A 27755-nucleotide genomic window follows, 5' to 3' on the forward strand; every position below is an offset into this window, starting at 1 on the left:
ATCAGAGGGTTTGAATACTTTCTGAAGGCAAATATTATGAATATGAAACAACTTACTATAACATATCACCTTTTTTATAACTGTAAAATAGAAAAGATTATACTTTGTCACAGTACAATATTGGCACTACTTCATATAACAAGATGACAGAGAATTTTCTTCTAAACATTCACTGAGCGGGGCAGAGATACCATTCAAATGTGTTAACTTCAGCTTGAAGAACTAAATGATTTTGTCCGTCTGTGACCGAGAGAAAATGGTATTGTTTTAATTCTATACAATTATTTAGTATTTTTCAATTGTGAGAGCTCTAAATCTGGCTGAGAATATCACAGCAAGATGAAACCACAACGGTTGGTTTTGCTAGACTGTCACCTTTCATACAGTATGCCATCTCCCAGGCTGGGTGACAAGAGTTCAGAGGAAGAACAAATCAATTATTTGTCTGGATAGGCCAGAAAATGTGACACATCACTCCCTATGCAAATGTAGGGTCTGAAACCTGACATTTCAAGTCATCTCCGCTGAGAGCGTGGAAGCGGGGCAAAAGGACTTCACCCAGAGGGGCAGATCCCGAGTGGACAGCCATACCCTCTGCCCGAGACGATACCAGGGAGTCAGGGTCCGGTGGCGGTCCGTCTGTCATCGATACCTGGAGGTGGTCTAGAGAAGAGCTGACGAGCTCTCTTCCAGGTCCGGCGACAGCGACGGATAAACATCTGGGCAGAGGGTATGCCGACCTCTTCCTCTTGCTCCGGGAAGAGCGGGGGCTGATATCCCAGGTAACATTCAAAAGGCAAGAGACCAGTGGCAGAGCAGGGGAGGGTGTTGCGGGCGTACTCAACCTATACTAGTTGCTGGCTCCAGGTGGTGGGGTTGGCGGAGACCAGGCAGCGAAAAGTCATCTCCAGGGAAGACCAGTGACGAAGTCCAGGTATATGCGTGACCAGAGACGGTGAGGGACAGGAAGTGGTTGAAGGAGACCAGCCGGAGCTTGCCGTTGAGTTTTATTCTGCGCACAGATCGTGCAGGCGGCGATGAATGCGTAGACGCCAGGGACCATCGTAGGCCACCAAAAGCATTTTAAGTTCAGTCATTACATAATAAAATACTGGTACGGGATACACAAGCATAACAGTTTTTGGTCATCTTAGAAAGATTTTAAATTACAGGGAACCTAGTTCTGTGTATCATGAATCATCCAAACAATGTGAATAGAGCAACATAATACGCTCTATTCATAACCTAAAACTCACCTCACTACTGTCATGGTTGTGTGACAGGTTCATAGACTTAAGAAAACATTTCTGTCCATCCTTTACCCTACATTTGATAGTAATTGGGCACCCTAATGAAACCATAGAAACCCTTACAGTATAACATGCTTTTTCTCATGGGTGTGCCCCTTTCTGTCCAATTAGGTCATTTCTGGATAACATTTCTGTCTGTTTGGAGGATCCCGTTTGGCTCAAGACCACACCCAGAGGGAAAATGTCCATAAAGCCATAAATGTGGCAATAACAAGATTAAGGCCTAGAGGTTCTTTGGTTACCTACCTTGTGTCGGGCCGAGAACAATTCTATTCTGAAATAAATTTCCGTCTTCCATGGATGGAGGCGAAATCAATTTCTGCATACTTTATTTCTGGGTTCAATTACTTTTCGTGCACCTCTGACTTGTTGCAGCTATTGACCTAGTGTTAAGCCTACACCTGCACATTGTGCTCTCTTTGATCATTTTACAAACTCCAGCATGTCCTGAAGTGTCACATTGTTCATATAGGAAAATAATGGTTAATGGGGCAATCCCTTTTATAATGTTTTTTTTCCTGCAGAAGCGCACAGGGGTTCGCATTTTTTTTTTGTGCTGGCAGGCTGGAGAGTTCACATGAACACAAGAGCTAGGTTAATTGACAAATAGTGGTCGTACAACCTGGACTCACAGGTAAAATAGTAAAAGTAAATCCAGGACACTCCAATTAGTATGATATGTTACGTTTCATATGGTACAGTATGTATTAATTTGTGGATGTCCATCATGCATTTTGTGTGATATGTTAGGAATTACAATTCCTATGATATGTTCCCAAATTACAATTTGCACAAAATGGTATGAATTTGCTGAAGATATATGTTACGAATTCCAATTTGTTGTGGTGGCTAATGGGTGGCTAATGGTGGCTAATGGGCTAGGGGTAAAGGGTTAAGGTTAGGGTTAGGAGTTGTGTTAAAGGGTTAGGGGATGGGGGATGGGTTAGCATACATGCTAAGTAGTTACAAAGTAGCTTAAAGGTAGTAGGCCTAAGTAGTTGCAAATTACCTAAAATGCTAATGTGATTTCTTGGTTTGTGTTATATGCCCACTGATCCATCCATCTACCACAACCAAACACCCTCCTTTAATTATTGGTCTTAAGTAACCTCCTGACTTATGCAACCATACCAAAAGTAACACATCATACACATTTGAGTGTCCCAGATGTATGTTTACTATGTTACGTCTAGTCTATGAGACCAGGCTGGGTTGTATGGTTGATTTTCCCCAAAGCATCAACATGTGCACACATTTTTATCTCAAAACAATCGTTATTATAATGGGGATGATGACACATCTAGCTAACGTTAAGACATCTAGCTAACTGTCTAGCTAGTTACTTTACATCTTACAACACTCCCTCAAACCTATGTGAATGTATGTGTACTGTTATTAACTACAGCTAATAAAAGATCATTGCATTGCATGAGAGCTGCATCTGAGTATGTGCTTGCGTTTTTGCTTCCCATAGAACAGTCCGTCCTGGTTGTAATATAGTTAGTTGACACAACACATGAGACGGTCTAACTTAACCATCTTTGACAACACTGCCATGCATGCAAAGCTAGCTAGCATTCTCTTTGATAACTGGTGAACCTTGCTAGCTAACTTAGCTTGCTCATCAAACAGTATTTTCGTTGCTATTTCTGCACGATGACACTTAGAGCCTTGAATCGCAGAGGGACTTCACTACTGATCATCTAGCTAGTAACGTTAGCCAGCAGGTTTACATTAGTTTCCATTGGTCTAGAGCTTGCTAGGATAGCAAGCTAGCTAATGCTTTCTGATTAGCGTCGCTAACATGCTACACAATAGTCATGGGTACACAAAATCCAGCAAATGGTACTGAACTCATGACAAAATCATGTTTTAACATTGTAGTGGCTATTGATGTTATGGTTGTTGTTTACTGCTTCGTAACATTGCGAATAACATCTTTTTGGCATTTAACTATGTATCTAATCCAGTTTCAGCATGAGAAAATTACTGCAAGAAAATGTTTAAAGAACTAAAGGTCCGGTCCCAGATTAGGAGCCACTCCCAGTTAAATACTGTTAAATAAATTATTAAACATCATGTCTGACATAGCCTTCATTTTACATTACATGTCTTGAAGACATACAGAAAATGTCTCAAGACATAGCACTATTTCACATTAGTGAGATGTTTTTAAAATGTGTCTTAAGATGTCTTGAGACCTGTAAACTCAGCAAAAGAAGAAACATCCCTTTTTCAGGACCCTGTCTTTCAAAGATAATTCGTAAAAATCCAAAAATAACTTCACAGATCTTCATTGTTAGGTTCCCCAGTTTCTGTGTTTTGGGTTTGTTTGTGTATATGTATGTGTATTTCAGAAAATGGCTTCCTGGATTCGAAGCAGCTGATTGGTCGGCCCCATCAATGATTGGAGGTCTGATCCAGCCCTCTCGTTGGGGGATACAGCTGTCGGCAATTACAAACTCCTTCTGCAGCTGGATATAAGCCAGTGTTCCCTTTGTTAGGGGAGAGCGCTTCTGGGTACGTCCTGTATTGTTTGTTTATCAGCTAGAGCGTCTGGGTATGTCATGTGTTTTGTTGTTGGTCTGTATATTTTTGTAAAGTATTTTGTAGTCGGTCTTGTTGACGTTTGTGTATGCCATAGGACATTGTTTTTGATTTGTGAAATTGTTCACTTTAAGTTTGTACTATTCTGTTTCATTTGTTCCCAGGGGGGGAGGCACCTTGGGAGTGCTTAGGCAAGAGGCCTGCGGGCATACATATAGCTGTAGTATGTACTATGTCTATGCACACTAGGTAAGACCTGGGCGGACCATTCCCTGTATTTTGGTTAGTGTGCCAGTTGGTGCTAGTTAGGTAAGTTGTGGATAGTAGAGGGGGCTCCAACTTTTACTTTCTTTTCTTTTGGTTCCATCCAGCCCCTTTTCCCCAAATTACCATGTGAAGGAAATAAATTCCCTGTTAACGGTAATATATTCTGCCTCTGTCATCCTTACCTGCACCTGCAGTCACATACCTCTTTCACTCCATGGGGAGTTGAGTGTAGCAGAGTGTTGCTTTCCCTCCAAGAGGTGTGCATATCACACATTTTCCCATGCGTGTTCAATAAACCATAAACAATTAATTAACATGCACCTGTGGAACAGTTTACAGATGGTAGGCAATTAAGGTCACAGTTATGACAACTTAGAACACTAAAGAGGCCTTTCTACTGACAATGAAAAACACTAAAAGAAAGATGTCCCTGCTCATCTGCGTGAACATGCCTTGGGCATGCTGCAAGGAGGCATGAGGATGGCAGATGTGGCCAGGGCAATAAATTGCAATGTCCATACTGTGAGATGCCTAAGACAGAGCTACAGGATGGACAGCTGATTGTCCTCGCAGTGGCAGACCACATGTAACAATACCTGCACAGGATCGGTACATCACACCTGCTGGACAGGTACAGAATGGCAACAACTGCCTGAGTTACACAAGGAATGCACAATTCCTCCGTCAGTAAGCTGAGAGGCTGGACTGAGGGCTTGTAGGCCTGTAGTAAGGCAGGTCCTCCCCAGACATCACCGGCAACAATGTCACCTATGGGCACAAACCACCCGTCACTGGATCAGACAGGACTGGCAAAAAGTGCTCTTCTCTGACGAGTCACGGTTTTGTCTCACCAGGGTTGATGGTTAGATTTGTGTTGAAGGAATGAGCGTTACACTGAGGCCTGTACTCTGGAGCGGGATCGATTTGGAGGTGGAGGGTCCGTCATGGTCTGAGGCGGTGTGTCACAGCATCATCGGACTGAGCTTATCATTACAGGGAAGACATCCTCCTCCCTCATGTGATACCCTTCCTGCAGGCTCATCCTGACATGATCCTCCAGCATGACAATGCCACCAACCATTCTGCTCGTTCTGTGTGTGATTTCCTGCAAGACAGGAATGTCAGTGTTCTGCCATGGCCAGCGAAGAGCCCGGATCTCAATCCCATTGAGCACGTCTGGGACCTGTTGGATCAAGAGGGTGAGGGCTAGGGTCATTCCCCCCCAGAAATGTCCGGGAACTTGCAGGTGTCTTGGTGAAAGAGTGGGGTAACATCTCACAGTAAGAACTGGCAAATCTGGTGCAGTCCATGAGGAGATGCACTGCAGTACCTAATGCAGCTGGTGACCACACCAGATACTGACTGTTACTTTTGATTTTAACCCCCCCTTTGTTCAGGGACACATTATTCCATTTGTTAGTAACATGTCTGTGGAACTTGTTCAGTTTGTCTCATTTGTTAAATCTTGTTATGTTCATACAAATATTTACACATGTTAAGTTTACTGAAAATAAACACAGTTGACCGTGAGAAATACATGTGAAAAACTTAGTATCAGTAGACTTCCTGATGTTATTCTCACAGAGCATATAATTAAGTGTTGCAAAGTCATTATTTAACTCTACCTTTAAAAATATTGAGTAGGATGTATTTTTCCTTAAATATATTTTTTATGGATATGTGCGTAGCAGACAGGAGCATAAGGTATACAGTTTCCTCTGGGGAATATGGAAGTTATTCTATATATTGTTTATCCCTCCCTGGGCAGAATGAGGCACTGGTTGAGGTTCCTCATTGGCCACAGGAGGAAAGCCTGTGTTCCGAGGGCTGTGTGTATCTGTGTCATGGCCAGGACAGAGGTGGGGTATTAGAGCACTCTGCATTCAGTGCAACACAGACAGGCCTCGAGGCTCACAACGCCTCTCACTTTTCCAGGTACAACAGTTCAGTGGTCACAACTCGCCAACTGTACCAGCCTCCCTAAGAGAATAGAGGAACGTTTGGAATGGAGTCAGATATTCCCTCAATAAATATGTAAAGAAATGTCATTCCCCAATGTTCTTTTCTTTAAACATCTTACAGCTTGAAATAGTTTACTCTTATGTAATGAGCTCTTTGTGGTTGCAGAATTGAATATGTGTCTAAAAGTAATTATACAGATCCTTATTGTGAATACCAACCCTTATAAGAGTATCCTGTCAGACTGCTTGGGTTCCTTCAGTCTTGTACATGTTCATCCATTAGGTGGCAGTAAGCAACCACTTTGTTGGTCACAGTAGGAGGCGATGTACATCTATTGTCACTACTGAACCAACCATGCAGTCCTGCAAAGCAGTCCTTCTCACCTCAAAATCATGTATTATGAGTTTCAAGACTGCACACAGCAACCTAAATTGTCATGATGATACTTCTGGGGTCGCTTCCACTTGGACAAAGCATTTCTACACTTCTGGCCATGATTGAAATTGTCTGAGCTGCCACATTTTTCACTCAGAGGGTTGGACATGGTGGTATTTAGCATAGACTAATACTGGCACTGTGCCATTGTGGACTCGATGGACAGACACACTTGCTAAGAGGCATCACTTTTCACGCAATTTTTTTTTCTAAATTGATGTATGATGCAAAGGGATATAATGTCCAGAGTTCAGCTTCAGAAACAGAAAATGTATTTTAGTAAGTAAAAGTAAATTGAGGACAACTCAAAGCTATTCTTACAAGCAATTGATTGAAACATTATAATCCTGAAATGTTAAAGTATTGAAACATTAATACAATTCTTAAATGGACACTGCCCTCTTTGTTTGTTTCAGAAACATTCTGGCGGTTTTTCAATCAATTTACCTGCAATGATCGACTTGCATTGTTATTACAGTATTATTAGCCTACACAGTCATTTTCCCCCTTACCTTATTTTTCAGTTGGCTAAATAAAAATAGAGTCCTTTTGTTTTATAGAATCATTGTATGGAGAGCTTTTCTATTCACAATCATCAAGTACCAGACAGTGAAAGACTTGTTGTTCACTATGCTAATGTGTTTCAGTACTGACAACATTGTGTTCCATTGACTGGGTCTGAATATGAATGCATGAGTATTTGAGAGTGTGGGGCTTGTAAGATACCTTTGTTTTTATTGAGTATATCTCATAATTATTGAACGGAGGTCATGAACTATAAACTTTTTTTATTTAACTCAATAATTCTACATAAATACTATGTATATCTGTCTACACTGTAAAACGTAATTATTTCTGCTAACTAAAAATGTTTGTGGAAAGCGATTGCCTAGAACCATTCGAGCAACCCAGCTCAAAATATTCCTTATGGTTATCTTTTTAAGTTGTAATTACATAACTTTTTGTTTTATTAACTTTTGTACACTAATTTGCATTATGTATTCTGAATTATAACGATTGAAGTTACTTGAACATTAATATTTGTTGTCTAAAACATACACATTTAGGGTCCCTTCTATTTAAATTATTAACCTTCATTACTAATTTTCTTCAAGTATTGTAAATTTGTGAAGAAGTCAAGTAAGCATTTGTGATTAGTATTTTTCAGTGGCCGTGTCTTAAAGTTTAACATTGTTTTATGTATTTGACGATTTGTAATTTGAACTCACCTTGCAGGCATTGTTGAGCACAGTGCTCACTCCTCAAGCAGTAATTGGAGGTAGAGCTGTAAGCATTGTAGGATCCTGCAATATCCTCTGTCATTAAAAGTGGTGCACATTTTTTTTCATAGACAAGCCACTCTCATTATTGAACATCAACTTTTCCAACGGTTTTGATATCCGTTCATCATGATCCATTACACCTCATAGCGCAACAAACTGTTTAATACTATTTTAGAAATATAGTTATCTTTCTTCAAACATGCATACAACATTGAGTAAAAGTATCATAAAGTCAAAAAAATGTATTTACCCACAGTCCTCTATTAAAACGAGGGAAGTTGTTGCAAGAACATAACATTATTAAGTATTCATAATTTGCGTATCAGCACAACAAAAATAAATCAAGTGTGTTTTACTCAAATATTAATGTGTCGAACTAATACTTTACTTATAATGATAAAGACGCAAAACAATAGAATTAAGTAAGAACAACTTTTTGAATAAATGTTAAATTGACTTTAAACTATTAAATAATCCTAACTTGCAAAAATGTTATAATTTTAGATTAGCAGAACAAAGATAAATAAAGTTATAGTTATATTTGTTAACATTCCTCACAAAAAATTAAGTGCTAACATTTTTTATTGACATCTGAGTGAGTACCACTTATATGATTTGATTTCTACAGACAGTTGGAGATGTTTGAGTAGCCACGACTACTCATTATTTAATGAGTTAGGGAGTTATAGTAAGGTTTACAATGTAGCACTTGTTTTCTCTTTGAAATCAATAGTTTAATAGTTGCCTGACTTTAGAGTTCTGTGAATGAACAACTATACAGGACAGTAAAATATTAATTTCACTTACATTCAAAGCTAATAATCTTAGTGGGGTGTCTGCGGTTGAAAAGCGCACACGAAAAGCGCATGGACAAATTTGCCTGTTTGCTCCCTGACGCTGCCCTGCGACCTCTAGACCTTGTGTTGGCGAGTGACGTACTCAGAGTTGCTAATTTCTCAGAACATTCGACCCACACTCAAGGCATCACTGTTGGGGTCCAGAACAGGAGAGCGTGGATTGGGTAGATAGATGCACACGGCGCAGCTTGAGTACTGATGCATACGTTGCTGAAGGAAGGAATTTAAATGGTCCTATTTAAAACAATTTTCTGCAATACATCTGATTATACAGATTATACTACTCAGTGGACATGTCATCACCTTCAGGTCAGAAACCAGCTCTCAAGACAGCGGGTTCAGGGCAAAGCAGGTTTCAGGTGACAGAGGTAACGGAGTTAGGACCCGTCACATCTGGAGAGCGCACGTCAGGAGGGACTGATGGAACTACGGGTATGGCTGGCAGTAAGGGGTCGGCAGGTGGAGAGGAGTCCAAAGGGAGATTTAGCGTAGTCAAGTTTCTTGATTCAGGTGGAATAGGGACGGACGCATCTGATGTGGCTCAGAATGGTGACACTGTCAGGAGCACGGGCAGCCATCGTTCGTCCGCAAGCGGTCATACTAACATTTCAGATACCCACTCAAATACGTATTATATGCGAACATTTGGCCATAACACAATTGATGCTGTCCCAAACATCGATTTCTACCGACAAACAGAAGCGCCTCTTGGAGATAAGTTGATACGGCCAACTCTTTCGGAGCTACACGATGAGCTTGACAAGGTATGTAACCCGCTACCACCTTCTGTTTTGACGCGCCACTACATCGCTATTTACCAGACAGGTGGGGATTGATAGCGCACGCCTCGAGATAGCCTATATTGGTGGCAAGTGTATAAAAAAGTCTAAAAACACGGGGGTATTTTGTGTAGATGGGTGAGAAAAATGATGAGTTCAAGGTGTAACACAACAAAATATGGAATAGGTCAAGGGGTATCAATACTTTCTGAAAGCACTGTATGTAAATCTATTGTTCATCCTTCCATTCAGCCTTAGTGACACTGTACCACAGGAACAGACTGGGACCTAAAATCAACCTGTGCATTTATAACACACTGGCCCATTGTTTTCCATGAGGCCCCTCGTTATTACCCAAATAATAGTCATTCTGCACCAAAAAAATATACATTTAGACACACACAAAAAAATTGCCAGAACGCCCTATGGCCAGTCCATCGATGCTGTATCACAACTGCCAGTGTAATGTGTCTATGCTAAGCTGAAGTGACCTCGTCTGTCACAATCACAGCATTCCCTTCCACAGGGACATTTCTTCTCCTTTGCAGTCCTTTGAATGGACAGCGTGACATCAGGGGCATGACCCACACATTTTGCTCAGACAATGCTCTCTCTGACCATGCCCAAACCCTGATCACCGGCTACTCTTGGCAACTGACAGCCTTTGCAGCCACCAACAAACAATGCTGCCGTGGTTCTCTCTCCCTTCCCTGTACTCAATGGTCCAGTGTCCCAGTCTCTGGTCTCTAACACTTTATAGCCACGCTATCCTGTTGGATCACTCACATGCCTCTCATGGGGGCAGGTCACTAGTAATGGAGGACAGAGTAGATACATCAGTCCAGCCCACAGGCCGAAATATTGTAACATCTATTCAAACCACAGGTTCTAGGCCTTCTATATTTAATATTCTAAATATTACACAATGTTGATGTATACAGTAGAAGTCGGAAGTTTACATACACTTAGGTTGGAGTCATTAAAACTCGTTTTTCAACCACTCCTCAAATGTCTTGTTAACAAACTGTAGTTTTGGCAAGTCGGTTAGGATATCTACTTTGTGAATGACACAAGTAATTTTTCCAACAATGTTTTTTTCAAGGCCTACCTTCAAACCCAGTGCCTCTTTGCTTGACAACATGGGAAAATCAAAAGAAATCAGCCAAGACCTCAGAAAACATTTTTTAGACCTCCACAAGTCTGGTTCATCCTTGGGAGCAATTTCCAAACATCTGAAGGTACCACGATCATCTGTACAAACTATAGTGCGCAAGCATAAACACCAAGGGACCACGCAGCCGTCATACCACTCAGGAAGGAGACGCGTTCTGTCTCCTAGAGATGAACGTACTTGGGTGCGAAAAGTGCAAATCAATCTCAGAACAACAGCAAAGGACCTTGTGAAGATGCTGGAGAAAACAGGTACAAAAGTATCTATATCCACAGTAAAACGAGACCTATATCGACATAACCTGAAAGGCCACTCAGCAAGGAAGAAGCCACTGCTCCAAAAACACCATAAAAAAAGACAGACTACGGTTTGCAACTGCACATGGGGACAAAGATTGTACTTTTTGGAGAAATGTCCTCTGGTCTGATGAAACAAAAATAGAATTGTTTGGCCATAATGACCATCGTTATGTTTGGAGGAAAAAGGGGGAGGCTTGCAAGCCGAAGAACACCATCCCAACCGTGAAGCACGGGGGTGGCAGCATCATGTTGTGGGGGTGCTTTGCTGCAGGAGGGACTGGTGCACTTCACAAAATAGATGGCATCATGAGACAGGGATTTATGTGGATATATTGAAGCAACATCTCATTACATCAGTCAGGAAGTTAAAGCTTACACCACCTCTGTCAGGAGGAATGGACCAAAATTCACCCAACTTATTGTGGGAAGCTTGTGGAAGGCTACCCAAAATATTTGACCCAAGTTAAACAATTTAAAGGCAATGCTTCCAAATACTAATTGAGTGTATGTAAACTTCTGACCCACTGGGAATGTGATGAAAGAAGTAAAAGCTGAAATAAATCATTCTCTCTACTATTATTCTGACATTTCACAATCTTAAAATAAAGTGGTGATCCTAACTGACCTAAGACAAGGAATTTTTACAAGGATTAAATGTCAGAAATTGTGAAAAACTGAGTTTAAATGTATTTGGCTAAGGTCTATGTAAACTTCCGACTTCAACTGTACATGCATACCTGCATGTCAAAGGTTCCATTTCCATTTGCAGAGGAAACAAAAACTTCCCAAGCTTGATATGGAGTGATATTAGTGCGGAAGTTGAATTTGAATATTGCATTGTATTGCACAAATGGAACTGAATTGTACTTTAAAGGGGCAAACTATAATTGCTATACCAATTTTTAGACTATTAAATTAAGGTTGAGGCAAGGAGACCAGATCAAACCGCCCCAATCCACCCTCCGTTCCCTGCGACGATTTGAAGAAGCATTCCAAAAACATACAGTATATACACTACCGTTCAAAAGTTTGCGGTCACTTAGAAATGTCCTTGTTCTTGAAAGAAAAGCTCATTTTTTGTCCATTAAAATAACATAAAATTGATCAGAAATGAGGTGTAGACATTGTTAATGTTGTATTGTAAATGACTATTGTAGCGGGAAATGGCAGATTTTTAATGGAATATCTACATAGGCGTCTACAAAGGTTTTCTCATGATCAATTAGCCTTTAAAATGATCAACTTGGATTAGCTAACACAACGTGGCATTGGAACACAGGAGTTATGGTTGCTGATAATGGGCTTCTGTACGCATATGTAGATATTCCATTAAAAAAATCTGCAGTTTCCAGCTACAATGGTCATTTACAACATTAACAACGTCTACACTGTATTTCTGATACATTTTATGTTTATTTTAATGGACAGAAAATGTGATTTTCTTTCAAAAACAAGGGCATTTCTAAGTGACCCCAAATTTGAAACGTGTAATATCTGAAAATGTAGCTAGCTAACGCTAGACTATCTTACGTGTATACATCATCATGCATGATGGACGCATCTCCCTGTCAAGAATGCCATATCACGGTTGCCGTTAGTTTGAAGATGTAATCTGGAGACAGGTGTTTTCTCCATCTATTTAACTATCATACTCTAATTCCATTGATTTCAAAACTTGATCCTCCAGAAAGTGGAGAGCAACACTTATGCAGGTCCACTACACAATAAAAAAATGTTTTAAAGCCGCGTTCGACAGGATTACCAACACAGACTGATGAGCTCAAAATAATAGACAGAAGCCTTCTATGGCAGATCAATCTGAACTAATTTCTCGGCATGTCCAGGCCACTCAATATCTTAGCCAATTATGGCTAGTGGGAAGGTTGCAAACTTTTTCTGTGGCTTAACCAACAAGGCTTGTAATTTAACAATTATGTTCGTATTTACAGATGGCATACAAGTTTGTTATGAAGGCACATGAAAGTTCACATGTTCAAGAAGGCATTTCTGCCAAAAAAACGCATTTTGATCCCAAAAATATTTTAGACCTTCAAACGGCTCTAGTTTCATAAATCGGGTCACATATGCAGCGAACGCAGACTCAGAAACGTTGCCTTTAAGATGATCATAGGTTGTCAGCATTTGTTATGTGTGGTATTTTTCAGGAGCCATTGGATGAGGATGGCTTTCCTATTGGGGAGGAGTCTACTCTTGCTGAGGAGGCTGCAGCCAAAGAAGGAACAAAGGAACAAGCAAAGGGAGGAACCATCAAGTTTGGCTGGGTCAAAGGTGTCCTGGTTAGTGTGACCAGAACTGGGTCTGGGATCTAAACATTTTGTTGTCTCTGGCTTAAACATCACGTTTTTTTTATTTTAGAACTATTCAAACTCTACCATGTTCTCCTTATTGCTCTGTGATGAATCATTGAATTGCACATCAATGTAAATCCATCAAAGACATCCAACACAAATCTTAAAACAAGCTTTCAAATTAATGGTTTCCCCCCACTATAGAAGTATGTGTCGGTAACATGAATGTTGTCACCTGTGTGTCTGTGTTTTCAGATACGTTGCATGTTGAACATCTGGGGTGTGATGCTCTTTATTCGCATGTCGTGGATCGTGGGGCAGGCAGGCATTGGTACGTAGGTGATGACTCATGTTCAATCAAGACCAAAATATTTAAGGATTCAAACGTCATAGTATTGCTTGAGCATTGGGCGTGTTAGTTTTGCATCACCAAAACCCCTTTCAGGGTTTGTTCATTTTAGACCATTCCATTGGTCTTAAAGTGAAAGCTCCACCCACCTGGGGCACCAGGTGACACAAAATAAACGCACCCCTTGTTGTAAAGTTTGTTATCATAAAATTATATACTTGAAGGTATATTATTATTATGCTTTTTGACCAAGTGGGCCTAGTAACATGGTCTATAACTAGGGCCCAGAGTTTTTCCAGGTCAGGTAAAACAAATTCCTACAGACCTTTGTCACAATCAATTTTACCTGGAAGCATGATGAGAAAGTTATCTACTAAAAGATAATTTGCTTATCTTTTTTAACAGGTCTGACATGTGTTATTATTCTGATGGCAACAGTTGTAACCACCATCACTGGACTCTCCACCTCAGCCATAGCAACCAATGGGTTTGTGCGAGGAGGTAAGGGAAAGCTTTATTCCTGATGAAATGCTAATATATTAACAATGCATTAGGATCCCGTGGCAGAATTATATAAATGAGGTATTAGAAAAGATTTTAAGGAGTATTCATTTGGTAAAGTCATTGGGATCCTTCATGATGCCGGGATTAAATCCGTAGAGCACTGTCGACAGAAGCGTCATGCCCGTGCAGAAGGGCGTGTGCCCCCTCAGATTTGTCGTGTTAAAAAATATATAATTTTTTTCCATAATACTACTAGCCTCCTATCAATTTTATGAAGTTGCCTTTAGCTAACCCAGATAGGCTCCCAATCTCCCAACCTCATAACTAGTTACCAAAAGCATTTCAGCCTATCCATCAAGTTAAAGTAGCGGGCAAGGTTGGTGGACTTTCTTTTTCTAGAAAAGCAAGCAATTAAACATACTGAAAAAGACTCACATTCCTTTCAATCTTTTACCCGGATTTCCTCAGAGATGTGAGAAGCAGAGAAGCATATTTAGTACATTTTTGTAAAGAATTACTATCAGAAGGATACAAACAGCTCAAGAGGTATGCTTAGATATGCAGATTTATTTTTTTATTTTTTATATAGAACTAATCATAATGATTATGGCTCTAGATTGCAGGAAAAAGCTGTATCAGACCACCCCCCAGCCATCCTTACATATTTGTGCCCCCTTAGATTTTTGTGGTGCCAGACGCCCCTGGCTGTCGACACTGTGGATTTTAAAGGCAATGTTCCTGCATTTGCGGAGCTCACACTCACAATAAACGCAGAAAATGTCAGCTCAATCGGAAATTACCTTTAAAGTCAGTTATAGTGTGCTGAGCATTAACACGCTTGAATTGTGATTCTGGTCTAACCCTAGTGTGTTTCTGGTCTAACCTGTCTGTAATTCTTCATCTTATCTTAGGTGGAGCATATTACCTCATATCAAGGAGTTTGGGCCCTGAATTTGGCGGCTCCATTGGTCTCATCTTCGCCTTTGCTAATGCTGTGGCTGTGGCCATGTATGTTGTGGGCTTTGCTGAAACTGTCGTTGAGATGCTTAATGTAAGGAACATTTGATATGCCTGTATAGTGAACGTTGATTGGATCGCTGTGTGCCATGTTGACATTTTACATAGCAACAACAGTAACAGTCCTGGGTGATTGTTTCCTGATTGACAGGATGTAGATGCCCTGATGACAGATGAACTCAATGACGTCCGTATAGTGGGCACCCTCACTGTCATCCTGCTTCTGGGCATCTCAGTGGCAGGGATGGAGTGGGAGGCGAAGGTAAGACCCACAGAGCAATGCACTGTCACACATAGTTACACAAGGAAACCTTGCTTTACTTTAGACTCTTGCCGTAGTGACTTTATGGAACTTCTGGCAGATAAACGTGTTGAAACTCTGTACCACTCATGACCCAACTTTCCCTTCCAGGCCCAGATTGTGTTGTTGATCATTCTTTTGGCCGCCATCTTCAACTATTTCATCGGAACCGTCATCACCATGGAGTCAAAAGAGCCCAAAGGCTTCTTTGGCTACAAAGGTTTGTCTGATAGTTCAACTATGCACTCATTTCCATATCCCAAATTGTAATTCTCCTTCTGTTGAACATGCATTTCATTCATCTAATCTCAGATCTGTTTGTGCTTCTGCCTACCTAATTGTAATTTTCAAGGAAAACATATTTGGCAGGACAATTCCATAAGGAGTTGGCAAGAGTGCAGAAACAGACTGGCACACAGGCTAGCATTATATTTAATGGCTTACGACTGCCCCCATTGAATCAAGATGAAATTCTCACGTTGTGTTCTTTTTCATCCGAAGCGGCTATCATGATGGAGAACATGGGACCGGATTTCCGAGACGGCGAGACGTTCTTTTCCATGTTTGCCATTTTCTTTCCGGCTGCAACAGGCATCCTGGCAGGTGCCAACATCTCAGGAGACCTTACAGTAAGACATTGGCTTCTCTCAAAGGTCCAATGCAGTGATTGTGATTGTGTTCAATTAAAACGGTCAAAAATAAACAAAAATAGCTTCTTAGCAGATAGCAATTTCTCAACCAAGAATTTTGCAAAGACTGTCTGTGAGTGGTCTGAGTAGGGTCTCAAAGGGAGGGTATTTTACTGGAAACTTTACCAGTAAGCTCCCGGAATTTTGGTATATTTCAAGGATTTTATCTATCAAAATACTTCTAGTGACCCTTTTTGGGTAGATTATTTTTTATTTTTTAAACTTGAACCTTGATTAAACTTATCACGTGTCTGCAATTATCTCTGGCCCTCTCTCTGGACTTATCACATGTAAAATATATGAAATAATTAAATAAGATGATTTGAATATAAAAAATAGAATGGCAAAGCTTTAAAACATTATCCTATATATAAACCATCAACTTAGTGAATACTATTGGTGTTTCATATGAGGGTTTCAGCATTTAATATCCTTTATATTTATGCCAATGTTTTTCTTGTACATTTTTTGGTGGCAGTTGTGGTGGCAGTTGTGGGGAAAGTAAATAGTTGGATGAGTTGCGGAGGTACAGTAATTGAAAATTGTTGTTTAGATGTTTTTTTATTAATTATGCTATTTTCTCTTGGACCAAATGGTCTGTCTACTAGAAACTCATGGACAATATGGACACAGACATATAAAAAAAGAATACTATATATCAGGGGTGGCAAACTCATTCCACGGAGGGCCTAGTGTCTGCAGGTTTTTGGTTTTTCCTTTCAATAAAGCCCTAGACAACCAGGTGTGGGGAGTTCCTAACTAATTAGTGATGTTAATTCATCAATCAAGTACAAGGGAGGAGCGAAAACCCGCAGACACTCGGCCCTCCGTGGAATGAGTTTGACACCTGTGCTATATATGAATACATTTGTTTTAAGTTATTCCAGTATAAATTACCAAAGTTACAATAGATTGCCATATATTTTCCCTTAATTACCAAAATTACTGAAGATTCTGGTAACATTGATAAATTACCGGTAGCTTTGCAACTCAGTGGTGGAAAAAGTACCCAATTGTCATGCTTGAGTAAATGTAAAATACGTTAAAAGAAAATGACTAAAGTAAAAGTGAAAGTCACCCAGTAAAATACTACTTGAGTAAAAGTCTAAAAGTATTTGGTTTTAAATATACTTGAGTATATCTTTTTTTGAAAGTAAAAGTAAATAAAATTGGTAAAATGTACCTAAGTATCAAAAGTAAAAGTAAAAGTATAAATCATTTTAAAATCCTTATATTAAGCAAACCAGACTGCACCTTTTTCTTGTTTTAATTTTTTTTACGGATAGCCAGGGGCACACTCCAACACTCAGACATAATTTACAAATGAAGCATTTGTGTTTAGTGAGTCCGCCAGATCAGAGGCAGTAGAGATGTCCAGGGATGTTCTCTTGATAAGTGTGTGAATGGAAAAAATGTCCTGTCCTGCTAAGAATTCAAAATGTAACAAGTACTTTTGGGTGTCAGGGAAAATGTATGGAGTAAAAAGTACATGATTTTTTTTAGGAATGTAGTGAAGTAAAAGTACAGCTACCCCAAAAAACGACTTAGGTAGTACTTTAAAGTACACTCAACCCTAGGTCTGAGTGGGGAGGAGGAAACTGAAAACTCACTGTTATTGGCAGAGGTTGGTAACTCTCTTTCTTATTGGTCAAATAACTAATTTACCGCCTGGTGATGTCACCAGGCAGGCCAAAACTCCATCACACCAAAACAGGCAAAAATTTCAGGCGGTCTTTTTAAACAGCTCTTACACTAAAAGGGCATTATCATTATTTTCACAATTTCACAGTATTATTTCAACCTCCATAGTGTGGTAATATATATGAAACACAGGAAAATCACATTTTTGACTTCACTGGGCCTTTAAAGGAATACTATTGTACACTCGAAAACAAAATTTTAGCATTTTGTTCATTAGTCCACTGTTAATATAATCCCTAGAAAGGGTGCATGTCAGCAGTGAAGTTTTTATGATGGAGCACTTTCAATATAGAGCAAAAACTGTCATGCGTTTTTAATGTATTCACAACAAAACATTGAGAAATATGTTGTTCTGTCCCCCTAGGATCCTCAGTCAGCCATTCCAAAGGGCACTCTTTTGGCCATCCTTATAACTGGAATTACTTATGTGGCAGTGACTGTTTCTACTGGTAATCTTTCTCTTTATAAAATTAACATGAAGTTACAGTAGCAAGACGAGTACACTGTTTAAAATTAATAAAAAATTCCACAATTAGTTAATTGAAGATTCAAGTTAATATTCTTATCCTTTCTTACAGGATCTTGTATCCTTAGAGACGCCACTGGCGATCACAATGATACCTCCAGTGTCAGTGACTTGAACTGCACGGATGCTGCCTGCACACTTGGTTATGACTTCTCGATTTGTAAGGAAGGAGGCTGCAAGTTTGGGCTTATGAACGATTTCCAAGTATGTCTGGGCCTGGGGTAATGTGTAGGATTATCTTAACATTGACATTAACATACACCTCCAATAATGGCTAACCTCACATGATGTAACAAAGTTTAGCCAGAGAGCCTACAACTTAAAGGGATAGTTCATCCAAACTACAACACTGCATATTGGTTTCCTTGCCCTGTAAGCAGTTTATGGACAAGGTAAGACACCTATCTTGCTTTGGTTTTGTTTACCTGGTCGCTGTCAGGAAGAAAACCAATACGTAATTTTGTCATTTAGGTGAACCGTCCCCTTTAAAATAGTCTCACGCATTATAACCCCCACCCCAATTCTGATTGTCTTTCGAACTACTGGTAGAAGCAGGTCTCCTACCTCTGCTGAAAGTTGACCTCTAGTCTAGCACAATACTCTGCTTGGATGTTTTCAGATATGCTTTTTTCCAAAAGGAATTATTCTTTAAAATAATCACCTGGCATAGAGCCTTATAAAAGAGAGGGTAACCTTACATGATCTTTTAACACCATGGTAGTTGTTTGATGTGGAGCGCTGAGAATTTGATTTGGGTTAGTGTTGAGCAATTTAGTGATAAAATGGGCAGCAAATAATTATTCTGTCTCTCATGGCAGTTCAGAAGCTGCATTTCCCTCACTACGCTTTTCTCCTTTCTGCTTTAATTTTTGACAATAGATGTAGGGGCTTGCAGTGTTAGTTAGTGGTAAACAATGGGAGCTGGGATAATAGTGCTTGTGTTGTGAGTCACAAGGCATTCTCTAGGTCTTGAATGAGACCATTGACAGCAACCACTGTGCGTAGGCACCCACCCTCTTTGTGACACTGATATCATAGGCAAGTGGTACAGGGTTACCCAGTACCAAAGCCAAGTGCACTTACATGGCATTACTGACAAAGGCACTTGTCGATTGGTTTGCACAGCAGACATAGAGTTGAACAATACACCTTGCTGTTGTTGTTTTTTTGTTATGAATACACACTGCAAGCCTTTTACAAATTGGTCATGGTTAGTACTAATCTTTTTTTCTCTGACATGCTCTTATACCCTGCTCTTATACCTTGAGGTGTACCTTGACCTTGAGGTCTCCCCACTACCACTAATGGCTTAGCACCCCTATGGTACCCTCTATAACATGACCTTTGTTTTTGCATTTCAATCTTTTCAATAGCTGTAGCTTAATCTCAGTTTGTGAGAGAATGTGTGTGTTGCCTGATATCATTGAAGGTGCCAACTAGTGAAGTAACGTCTAGGCTTGTTGTTGGCTAGGTCATGAGTTTGGTGTCTGGGTTTGGACCTCTGATCACTGCTGGTATTTTCTCGGCCACGCTGTCATCCGCCCTGGCTTCCCTCGTCAGTGCCCCAAAAGTCTTCCAGGTGAGAACCCTCCTTCAGTATCAGTTTCGAGTATTTTCGAGGAGTACATTTTTAGGGCCGGTTTCCCAGACACAGATTGGGCCTGGACCTAAAAGCATGCCAATGGAGAATATACTGTATATACATTTGTTCATATTGGCAGAATATTGTATAAAACGAATTTAAAAAAATGTGACAGCTGGCTGGTCGCTCTGTGATCAATAAGCTACCATTTTTTTCGATATGAAAAGGAGACAAAAATATAACTGACCTGCACTGCACATATGAAAGTGTCCAGATGACTGTGAGATGATTGACCAGTAGGCAAAGTGTGATTGTTCTGAAAGCTTCATTCGAATCAATCATGAATACAATAATAAACCCATTGACCCCGTATGGAGCATCAGTTGGACAAAAGTCTTGCTGAGTCTATGAGATGGTGCGCTATTAATGGCAGCACCGCTTTAGCAAATGTTCATAAATGATAATTTGAGCCATGCCGTGAAAACAGTTTATATGGGCACACAAATCCAAAATGATGTATGCAATTGCAAAATCGAATGCTTTAACCGAAAGTCACCTAACTTGCTTGGTTCTTCAATAGGCTATGGGTAGGCTAATTCACCTGCTTGTTAGATGTGCATTTGGTATCCAGCTGTTTAGTTAGGACCAAGTGTTATTGTCAACCATCATCAGCTGATCCAGGAAATATTTTTCTGAATGACAGTCAAGTGACAAACAGCTGTTGTGAGATAGCATGCGATGCAAAAACAGTTACGTTGATTATCTGCTTGATTTGCTGCAGGGTCTACAATATGTAACAAAGAAAGCATCAAGGTAATGAGTTAATGTTTTCATATGTTTCTGTGCGTCGGATTGGACACTGAAGGCTATTGTGTGCAATTGTGTAAGATAGCCTAGGCAAGCACCCGGTATTTTCCTATCTATCATTCAGGACTTTTTATTTTATTTTTTTATAAATTTTCTTCCCTTTTCTCCCCAATTTTCGTGGTATCCAATCGCTAGTAATTACTATCTTGTCTCATCGCTACAACTCCCGTACGGGCTCGAGACGAAGGTCGAAAGCCATGCGTCCTCCGAAGCACAACCCACCCAAGCCGCACTGCTTCTTAACACAGCGCGCCTCCAACCCGGAAGTCAGCCGCACCAATGTGTCGGAGGAAACACCGTGTACCCGCCCCCACGGTTAGCTCGCACTGCGCCCGGCCCGCCACAGGAGTCGCTGGAGCGCGATGAGACAAGGATATCCCTACCGGCCAAACCCTCCCTAACCCGGACGACGCTATGCGAATTGTGCGTCGCCCCACGGACCTCCCGGTCTCGGCCGGCTGCGACAGAGCCTGGGCGCGAACCCAGAGACTCTGGTGGCGCAGCTAGCACTGCGATTCAGTGCTCTAGACCACTGCGCCACCCGGGAGGCCTATTCAGGACTTTTAATGAAAACAAATGAGTAGCCTAGTGGGCTTGTAAACAAACTGATTTGGTGAATTTGAATGATGTAAATAATGATGATGATGGTGAGAGCCCAATAGTAGATGGACTCCGATCCCTTTAATCATAGAGGCTATTGTACTTTGTGTCTCTAAAATCATAATGTTGCTATTGCTATTGTCATGTGACAAAGAGTATTTTTTCAACTGAAACAACCAAATATCATGAACTGTTTATTGTCATAAATTCGGTAGCCTCTGCTACAAAATATGATATTCTGCCCATAGCCTAAAGAACAGCTACATGATTTAATGAAAAGCAGCAAATAAACACAACATTGTTTCACATTCTTTAATAAAAGACTCAGAAACAGGCAATAGGCTACAGCTCGCTTCACAGATTACCGTCAAATAGGCCTACAAGGAAACTCTATATATCTCCACGACCTTGAGTGTGCGGGGGTCTGTACGCAGCGTAGGACATTCCACAAAAAGTTTTGCTCAACAAAAAGACACGTAAGCAGCTTAATCTGTGTCCGGGAAACCGCCCCTTAGACATTATTTTAGATATCCAATATTATGTCAAAAACGAGTATACAGTATGTCCTGTCAATTGAATTGGATGTTAGACCTTTCCCGCTTTATATGCTTGGATTTGGTATCTCAATGTGTATGTGTGGCTGTTTAGGCTTTGTGCAAGGACAACATCTACCCAGGCCTCCATGTCTTTGCTAAGGGATATGGAAAGAACAATGAACCTTTACGGGGCTATGTCCTCACCTTCTGTATTGGTCTGGCCTTCATTCTTATTGGTAGGTTTTTTGTACATTATTGAGCATTATGGATAATGAAGTCATTATAGTTTCCAAACTGGCCAACAAACAGAATACTACAGTGTACAAAATGCTTGAAAAGATCCACTTCATTCTTTCCCTGTCACTCATGTATCAGTCTATTTATAGTTTTATTTGTGATTTCTCCCCTTAGCTGAGCTGAATGTCATTGCTCCCATCATTTCAAACTTCTTTCTGGCCTCATATGCCTTGATAAATTTTTCTGTGTTCCATGCATCTCTGGCCAACTCTCCAGGTAAGGATTGGTTTTGATATATGTACTCTCCGATATACTCACTGTCTTTTCATTCAAATTAATCATACCCCTTTACACTCGTAGCCATATACGGGTTGAAAATGGCAGATTTGACTGATAACACCTAAATTGGAATGCAGCGCCTGTACAGTAACATGCTATACATCATCACGGTCACCCAATTTCAACATAGACAAACCTTGTGTAAAATATGTTGAATTTGTACCTTTAAAACAATGTCAGATCTTCAACATTATATCCACTATCAGAAAAAAACAATAGGCTGGGCAGCACCTCCTACTGGAGCATTTATCTATAGGTACCCTTTGGTTTCCCATCCTGGGTTTTAATCAAGCCCTGCTATGATATTTGTCACTGATTATTACCAATGTACTATCATGAGAATAATTGTTTAGTGATCTCCACTTCCAAACAAATAGATTCACTGTTGCTATCGAGGTCATTCCAAAGGGTAGGTTTAACAAAGCAAATTAACCAATGTGTTTCAAGCTCTGGTTTATTTAACATGTAATGATATTTAGTGATATTGAATTGTGGTTGGTTGTCAACTATATATTTTTTGTATTTTTACATTGTTTGCTCAACTGATATCAGACACAAATTAATGCCAGAATTACATGAAAAACATTTAAACTGGTGGAGGTCCAAACAGTTGGGGCTCTACCCTGAATGACTGTTCGCCACTGAGTCACTGGCTCAGATGCAACTATCCAAGCAGTACAAACAGCTCCTTTAAAAGTTGATACTTGGTTGTGTTGTCAACCAAACAGAATTCAATATTTTTTTTGTAATACAGCAAATAAATAGCCTAAAGTCAAAGCTATCTTACAAACTAATGTAACATTCAACCTTAAAATGAGTAAGACATTCATGGCCATATTTTCAAATCAAATCAAATTGTATTGGTCACATACACATATTTAGCAGATGTTACTGTGGATGTAGCAAAATGCTTGTGTTCCTAGCTCCAACAGTGCAGTAATATCTAACAATACACACAAATCTAAAAGTAAAATAATGAATTTAAGAAATATATAAATAAAACAATGAATTTAAGAAATATATAAATATTATATGTCGGATTCACTAAAATGCAATGTCGGATTGACTAAAATAGAGTAGAATAGAAACAGTATATACATATGAAATGAGTAAAGCAGTATGTAAACATTATTAGTGACTAGTGTTCCATTATTAAAGTGATCAGTGATTCCATGTCTATGTATATTAGCAGCAGCCTCTAAGGTTCTGGGTTGATTAACTGGGTGATAGCTGGCTAGTGATGGCTTTTTAACAGTCTGATGGCCTTGAGATAGAAGCTGTTTTTCAATCTCTCGGTCCCAGCTTTGATGCACCTCTACTGACCTCGCTTTCTGGATGATACTGTAGCGGGATGAACAGGCCGTGGCTTGGGTGGTTGATGTCCTTGATGATCTTTTTGGCCTTCCTGTTACATCGGGTGCTGCAGATGTCCTGGAGGGCAGGCAGTGTGCCTCTAATGATGCATTGGGGAGACCACACCCCTCTGGAGAGCCCTGCGGTTGTGGGCGGTGAAGTTGCCATACCAGGCAGTGATACACCCCGACAGAATGCTCTCAATTGTGCATCTGTAAAAGTATTTGAGGGTTTTTGGGGCCAAGACAAATTTCGTCAGCCTCTTGAGGTTGAAGTGACGCTGTTGCGCCTTCTTCACCACACTGTCTGTGTGGGTGGCCCATTTCCGATCATCAGTGAATGTGTACGCCAAGGAACTGGAAGCTTTCCACCTACTCCACTTCGGTCCCGTCAATGTGGAAAGCGGCGTGCTCCCTCTGCTTTTTCCTGAAGTCCGCGATCAGCTCCTTCATTTTGTTGACGTTGAGGGAGAGGTTATTTTCCTGGCCCTCACCTCCTCCCTGTAGACTGTCTCGTCATTTTTGGTAATCAGGCCTACTATGGTTGTGTCGTCTGCAAACTTGATGATTGAGTTGGAGGCGTGTGTGGCCACGCAGTCACAGGTGAATAGGGAGTACAGGAGGGGGCTGAGTATGCACTCTTGTGGGGCCCACGTGTTGAGGATCAATGAAGTGGAAGGGTTGTTTCCTACCCTCACCACCTGGGGGCGGCCCGTCAGGAAGTCCAGGACCCAGTTGCACAAGACGGGGTTCAGACCCAGGACCCCATGCTTGATGATGAGCTTGGAGGGTACTATGGTGTTGAAGGCTGAGCTATAGTCAATGAACAGTATTCTTACATAGGTATTCCTCTAGTCCAGATGGGATAGGGCAGTGTGCAGTGCAATGGCGATTGCATTGTCTGTGGATCTATTGGGGTGGTAAGCAAATTGAAGTGGGTCTAGGGTGTCAGATAAGGTAGAGATGATATGATCTGTAACTAGCCTCTCAAAGCACTTCATGATGACAGAAGTGAGTGCTACAGGGTGATAGTCATTTAGTTCAGTTACCTTAGCTTTCTTAGGAACAGGAGCAATGGTGGACATCTTGAAGCAAGTGGGGACAGCAGACTGGGATAGGGAGAGAATGAATATGTACGTAAACACTCCAGCCAGCTGGTCTGCGCATGCTCTGAGAACACGGCTAGGGATGCCATCTGGGCCGGCAGCCTTGCGAGGGTTAACACGTTTAAATGTCTTACTCACGCCGGCCACGGAGAAGGAGAGCCCACAGTCCTTGGGAGAGGGGTAGGTCGATGACACTGTGTTATCATCAAAGCGGGCGAAGAAGGTGTTTAGCTTGTATGGGAGCAAGACATCAGTGTCCGATACGTGGCTGGTTTTCCCTTTGTAATCCGTGATTGTCTGTAGACCCTGCCACATATGTCTCGTGTCTGAGCTGTTGATTTGTGACTCCACTTTGTCTCTGTACTGACATTTTGCCTGTTTGATTGCCTTACGAAGGGAATAACTACACTGTTTGTATTCAACCATTTTCCCAGGCACTTTGCCATGGTTAAATGCGGTGGTTCACGCTTTCAGTTTAGTGCGAATGCTGCCACCTATCTACGGTTTTTGGTTTGAGTAGGTTATAATAGTCACAGTGGAAACAACATCCCCTATACACTTCCTGATGAACTCAGTCACCGTGTCCGTGGATACATCAATGTTATCATCCGAGGCTACCCGGAATGTATCCCAGTCCGCTTGATCAAAACAATCTTGAACCATGGATTCCAATTGCTCTTGAATAGATCTTAGCACAGGTACTTCCTGTTTGAGTTTCTGCCTATAGGAGGGGAGGAGCAAAATGGAGTTGTGTTCTGTTTTTCCGGAGGGAGGGTGGGGGAGGGTCTTATAGGCATCCCGGAAGAGAGAATAGAAGTGGTCGTGTGTTTTCCCAGCGCGAGTACTACAGTGAATGTATTGATAGAACTTCGGTAGCGTTTTTCTCAAATGTGCTTTGTTAAAATCCCCAGCTACAATAAATGCGGCCTCGGGATATGTGGTTTCCAGTTTCCATAAAGTCCAGTGTAGTTCCTTGAGGTCCGTCGTGGTATCGGCTTGGGGGGAGGGGAGGGGGGGGGGGGGGTATAAACAGCTGTGACTATAACTGAAGAGAAGTCTCTTGGGAGGTAATACGGTAGGCATTTGATTGTGAGTTATTCTAGGTTGGGTGAACAAATGGACTTGAGTTTCTGTACGTTATCACAATCACACCATTAGTGGTTAATCATGAAACATACACCACCGCTCTTCTTCTTCCCAGAGAGTTCTTTATTCCTGTCTGCGCGATGTACTGCGAACCCAGCTGGCTGTATGGATGGGGAGAGTATATCTGGAGAGAGCCATGATTCTGTGAAGCAGAGTATGTTACAGTTCCTGATGTCTCTTTGGAAGGAGATCCTCGCCCTGAGCTCGTTTACTTTATTGTCTAGAGACTGAACATTAGCAAGTAATATACTCGGAAGTGGTGGATGGTGTGCCCGCCTCCTGAGTCGGACTAGAATGCCACTCCGAATACCTCTTCTCCACCGGCGGATTCTTGAAGGAGCCTCTAGGATGAGTTCAATTGCCCTGGGGGGTGGGAACAAAGGATCCAATTCGGGAAAGTCATATTCCTGGTCGTAGTGCTGGTGAGTTACCAACGCTCTGGTATCCAAAAGCAATTTCCGTCTGTATTCCGTCTGTAATAACACAAAAAACATTCTGGGATAATAGTGTAAGAAAGAACAAACAAAAGAAACTAAATACTGCAAAGTTGCTAAGGAGCTAGAAGCAGAGCTGCCATGTCTGCGGGCGCCATCTTGCTGTTTAGATGTTACTGTAACTATACATTTCTTCTTAAGTAATCATATACAGTGTGCATGTTCAAGATAGCATGCAAAGGTTGTGTCAGGTTTGTGGATATCTTCACAATTGCTGTAATAATCTGTGAGTAATCTCGAACAGCATTGATCCCTTGCACCATGTACTTTTAAATGTTACCTCAACTGCAATCCAGGTCATTTGGTTATAAATAAACAAAATATCTGACATTGTCTTCCCATTTGAACTTTGCTGTACTTTTAAATGTTTGAAAGCGCAGTGATAACGAGTGGCATGTATTCATGGATGCCAAGGGAACCCAGGCTTCCCCACCAAAATGAGCATGAAAAAAACATACAATTATTTAGCTTTCCTCTCTCTGTGTTTCATCGTTTTCCTTCAATTCGCAAGTGGCTGAATGTATCTCACCGGAGAAGCATTAGAGCGAGCGCAACAGCACCCCTCTTGTCTCTGTATGTGTAGGCCATCTACATTGTTGCCGACCGAAGCATTGAATGCAAGGGAATCCAGTGAGCATTTGGCCTCCCTTGATAAATTGTTTTTTTTAAAGAATAGCCAATCAGCGTTGAGATAAACTGAGTGAGCTCAACTGTGAATGGTCCTGGCGCACCAAAAAAAAGTGTTACGAGAAGACAGTTTGGACTTAGCCTCACTCCTATCAAATCGCATTGAGAGCATGCGTCATTGACAGAAATAACTTCAATTGTTTCATCCCGTGTTGTTGTCTTCTGGTGGCTAGGTAGCTAAAATTGTCCCTTTCCTAAATTAGCCATGGATGGAGATATGGATTTGGACATGTGGTTTTACTTAATTCTTCATACTGGCCAATGATTATAACAGCGATTCTGATCCAACCAGTAATTCATACATTGTGCCCCTGGCCGGAAAATAAATCTGAAATAATCTGTCTGTAAACAATTATTTGAAAAATTACTTGTGTCATGCACAAAGTAGATGTCCTAACCGACTTACCAAAACTATAGTTTGTTAACAAGAAATTTGTGGAGTGGTTGAAAAACAAGTTATAATGATTCCCAACTGACCCAGATTGCGATTTATAATGGACCGT

General features: G+C 40.9%; 1 protein-coding gene across 1 annotated transcript in view; it reads left to right on the top strand.

The window, feature by feature from the left end:
• The first annotated feature begins 8745 nt into the window (after positions 1-8745).
• Positions 8746-27755, top strand: part of LOC129853930 (solute carrier family 12 member 2-like) — a 29139-nt gene continuing 10129 nt past the window's right edge. The window contains exons 1-13 of the mRNA XM_055920461.1: positions 8746-9425; positions 13076-13207; positions 13475-13550; positions 13974-14069; positions 14984-15123; positions 15241-15351; positions 15502-15610; positions 15892-16019; positions 18145-18229; positions 18359-18510; positions 19778-19885; positions 22004-22127; positions 22303-22404. Of these exons, the coding sequence (XP_055776436.1) occupies positions 8955-9425; positions 13076-13207; positions 13475-13550; positions 13974-14069; positions 14984-15123; positions 15241-15351; positions 15502-15610; positions 15892-16019; positions 18145-18229; positions 18359-18510; positions 19778-19885; positions 22004-22127; positions 22303-22404 (1834 nt within the window). The 5' untranslated portion in view covers positions 8746-8954. The remainder of the gene's footprint in view (positions 9426-13075; positions 13208-13474; positions 13551-13973; positions 14070-14983; positions 15124-15240; positions 15352-15501; positions 15611-15891; positions 16020-18144; positions 18230-18358; positions 18511-19777; positions 19886-22003; positions 22128-22302; positions 22405-27755) is intronic.

Source organism: Salvelinus fontinalis, chromosome 4, assembly GCF_029448725.1.
Source record: "Salvelinus fontinalis isolate EN_2023a chromosome 4, ASM2944872v1, whole genome shotgun sequence".
Classification (NCBI taxonomy): Eukaryota; Metazoa; Chordata; class Actinopteri; order Salmoniformes; family Salmonidae; genus Salvelinus; species Salvelinus fontinalis.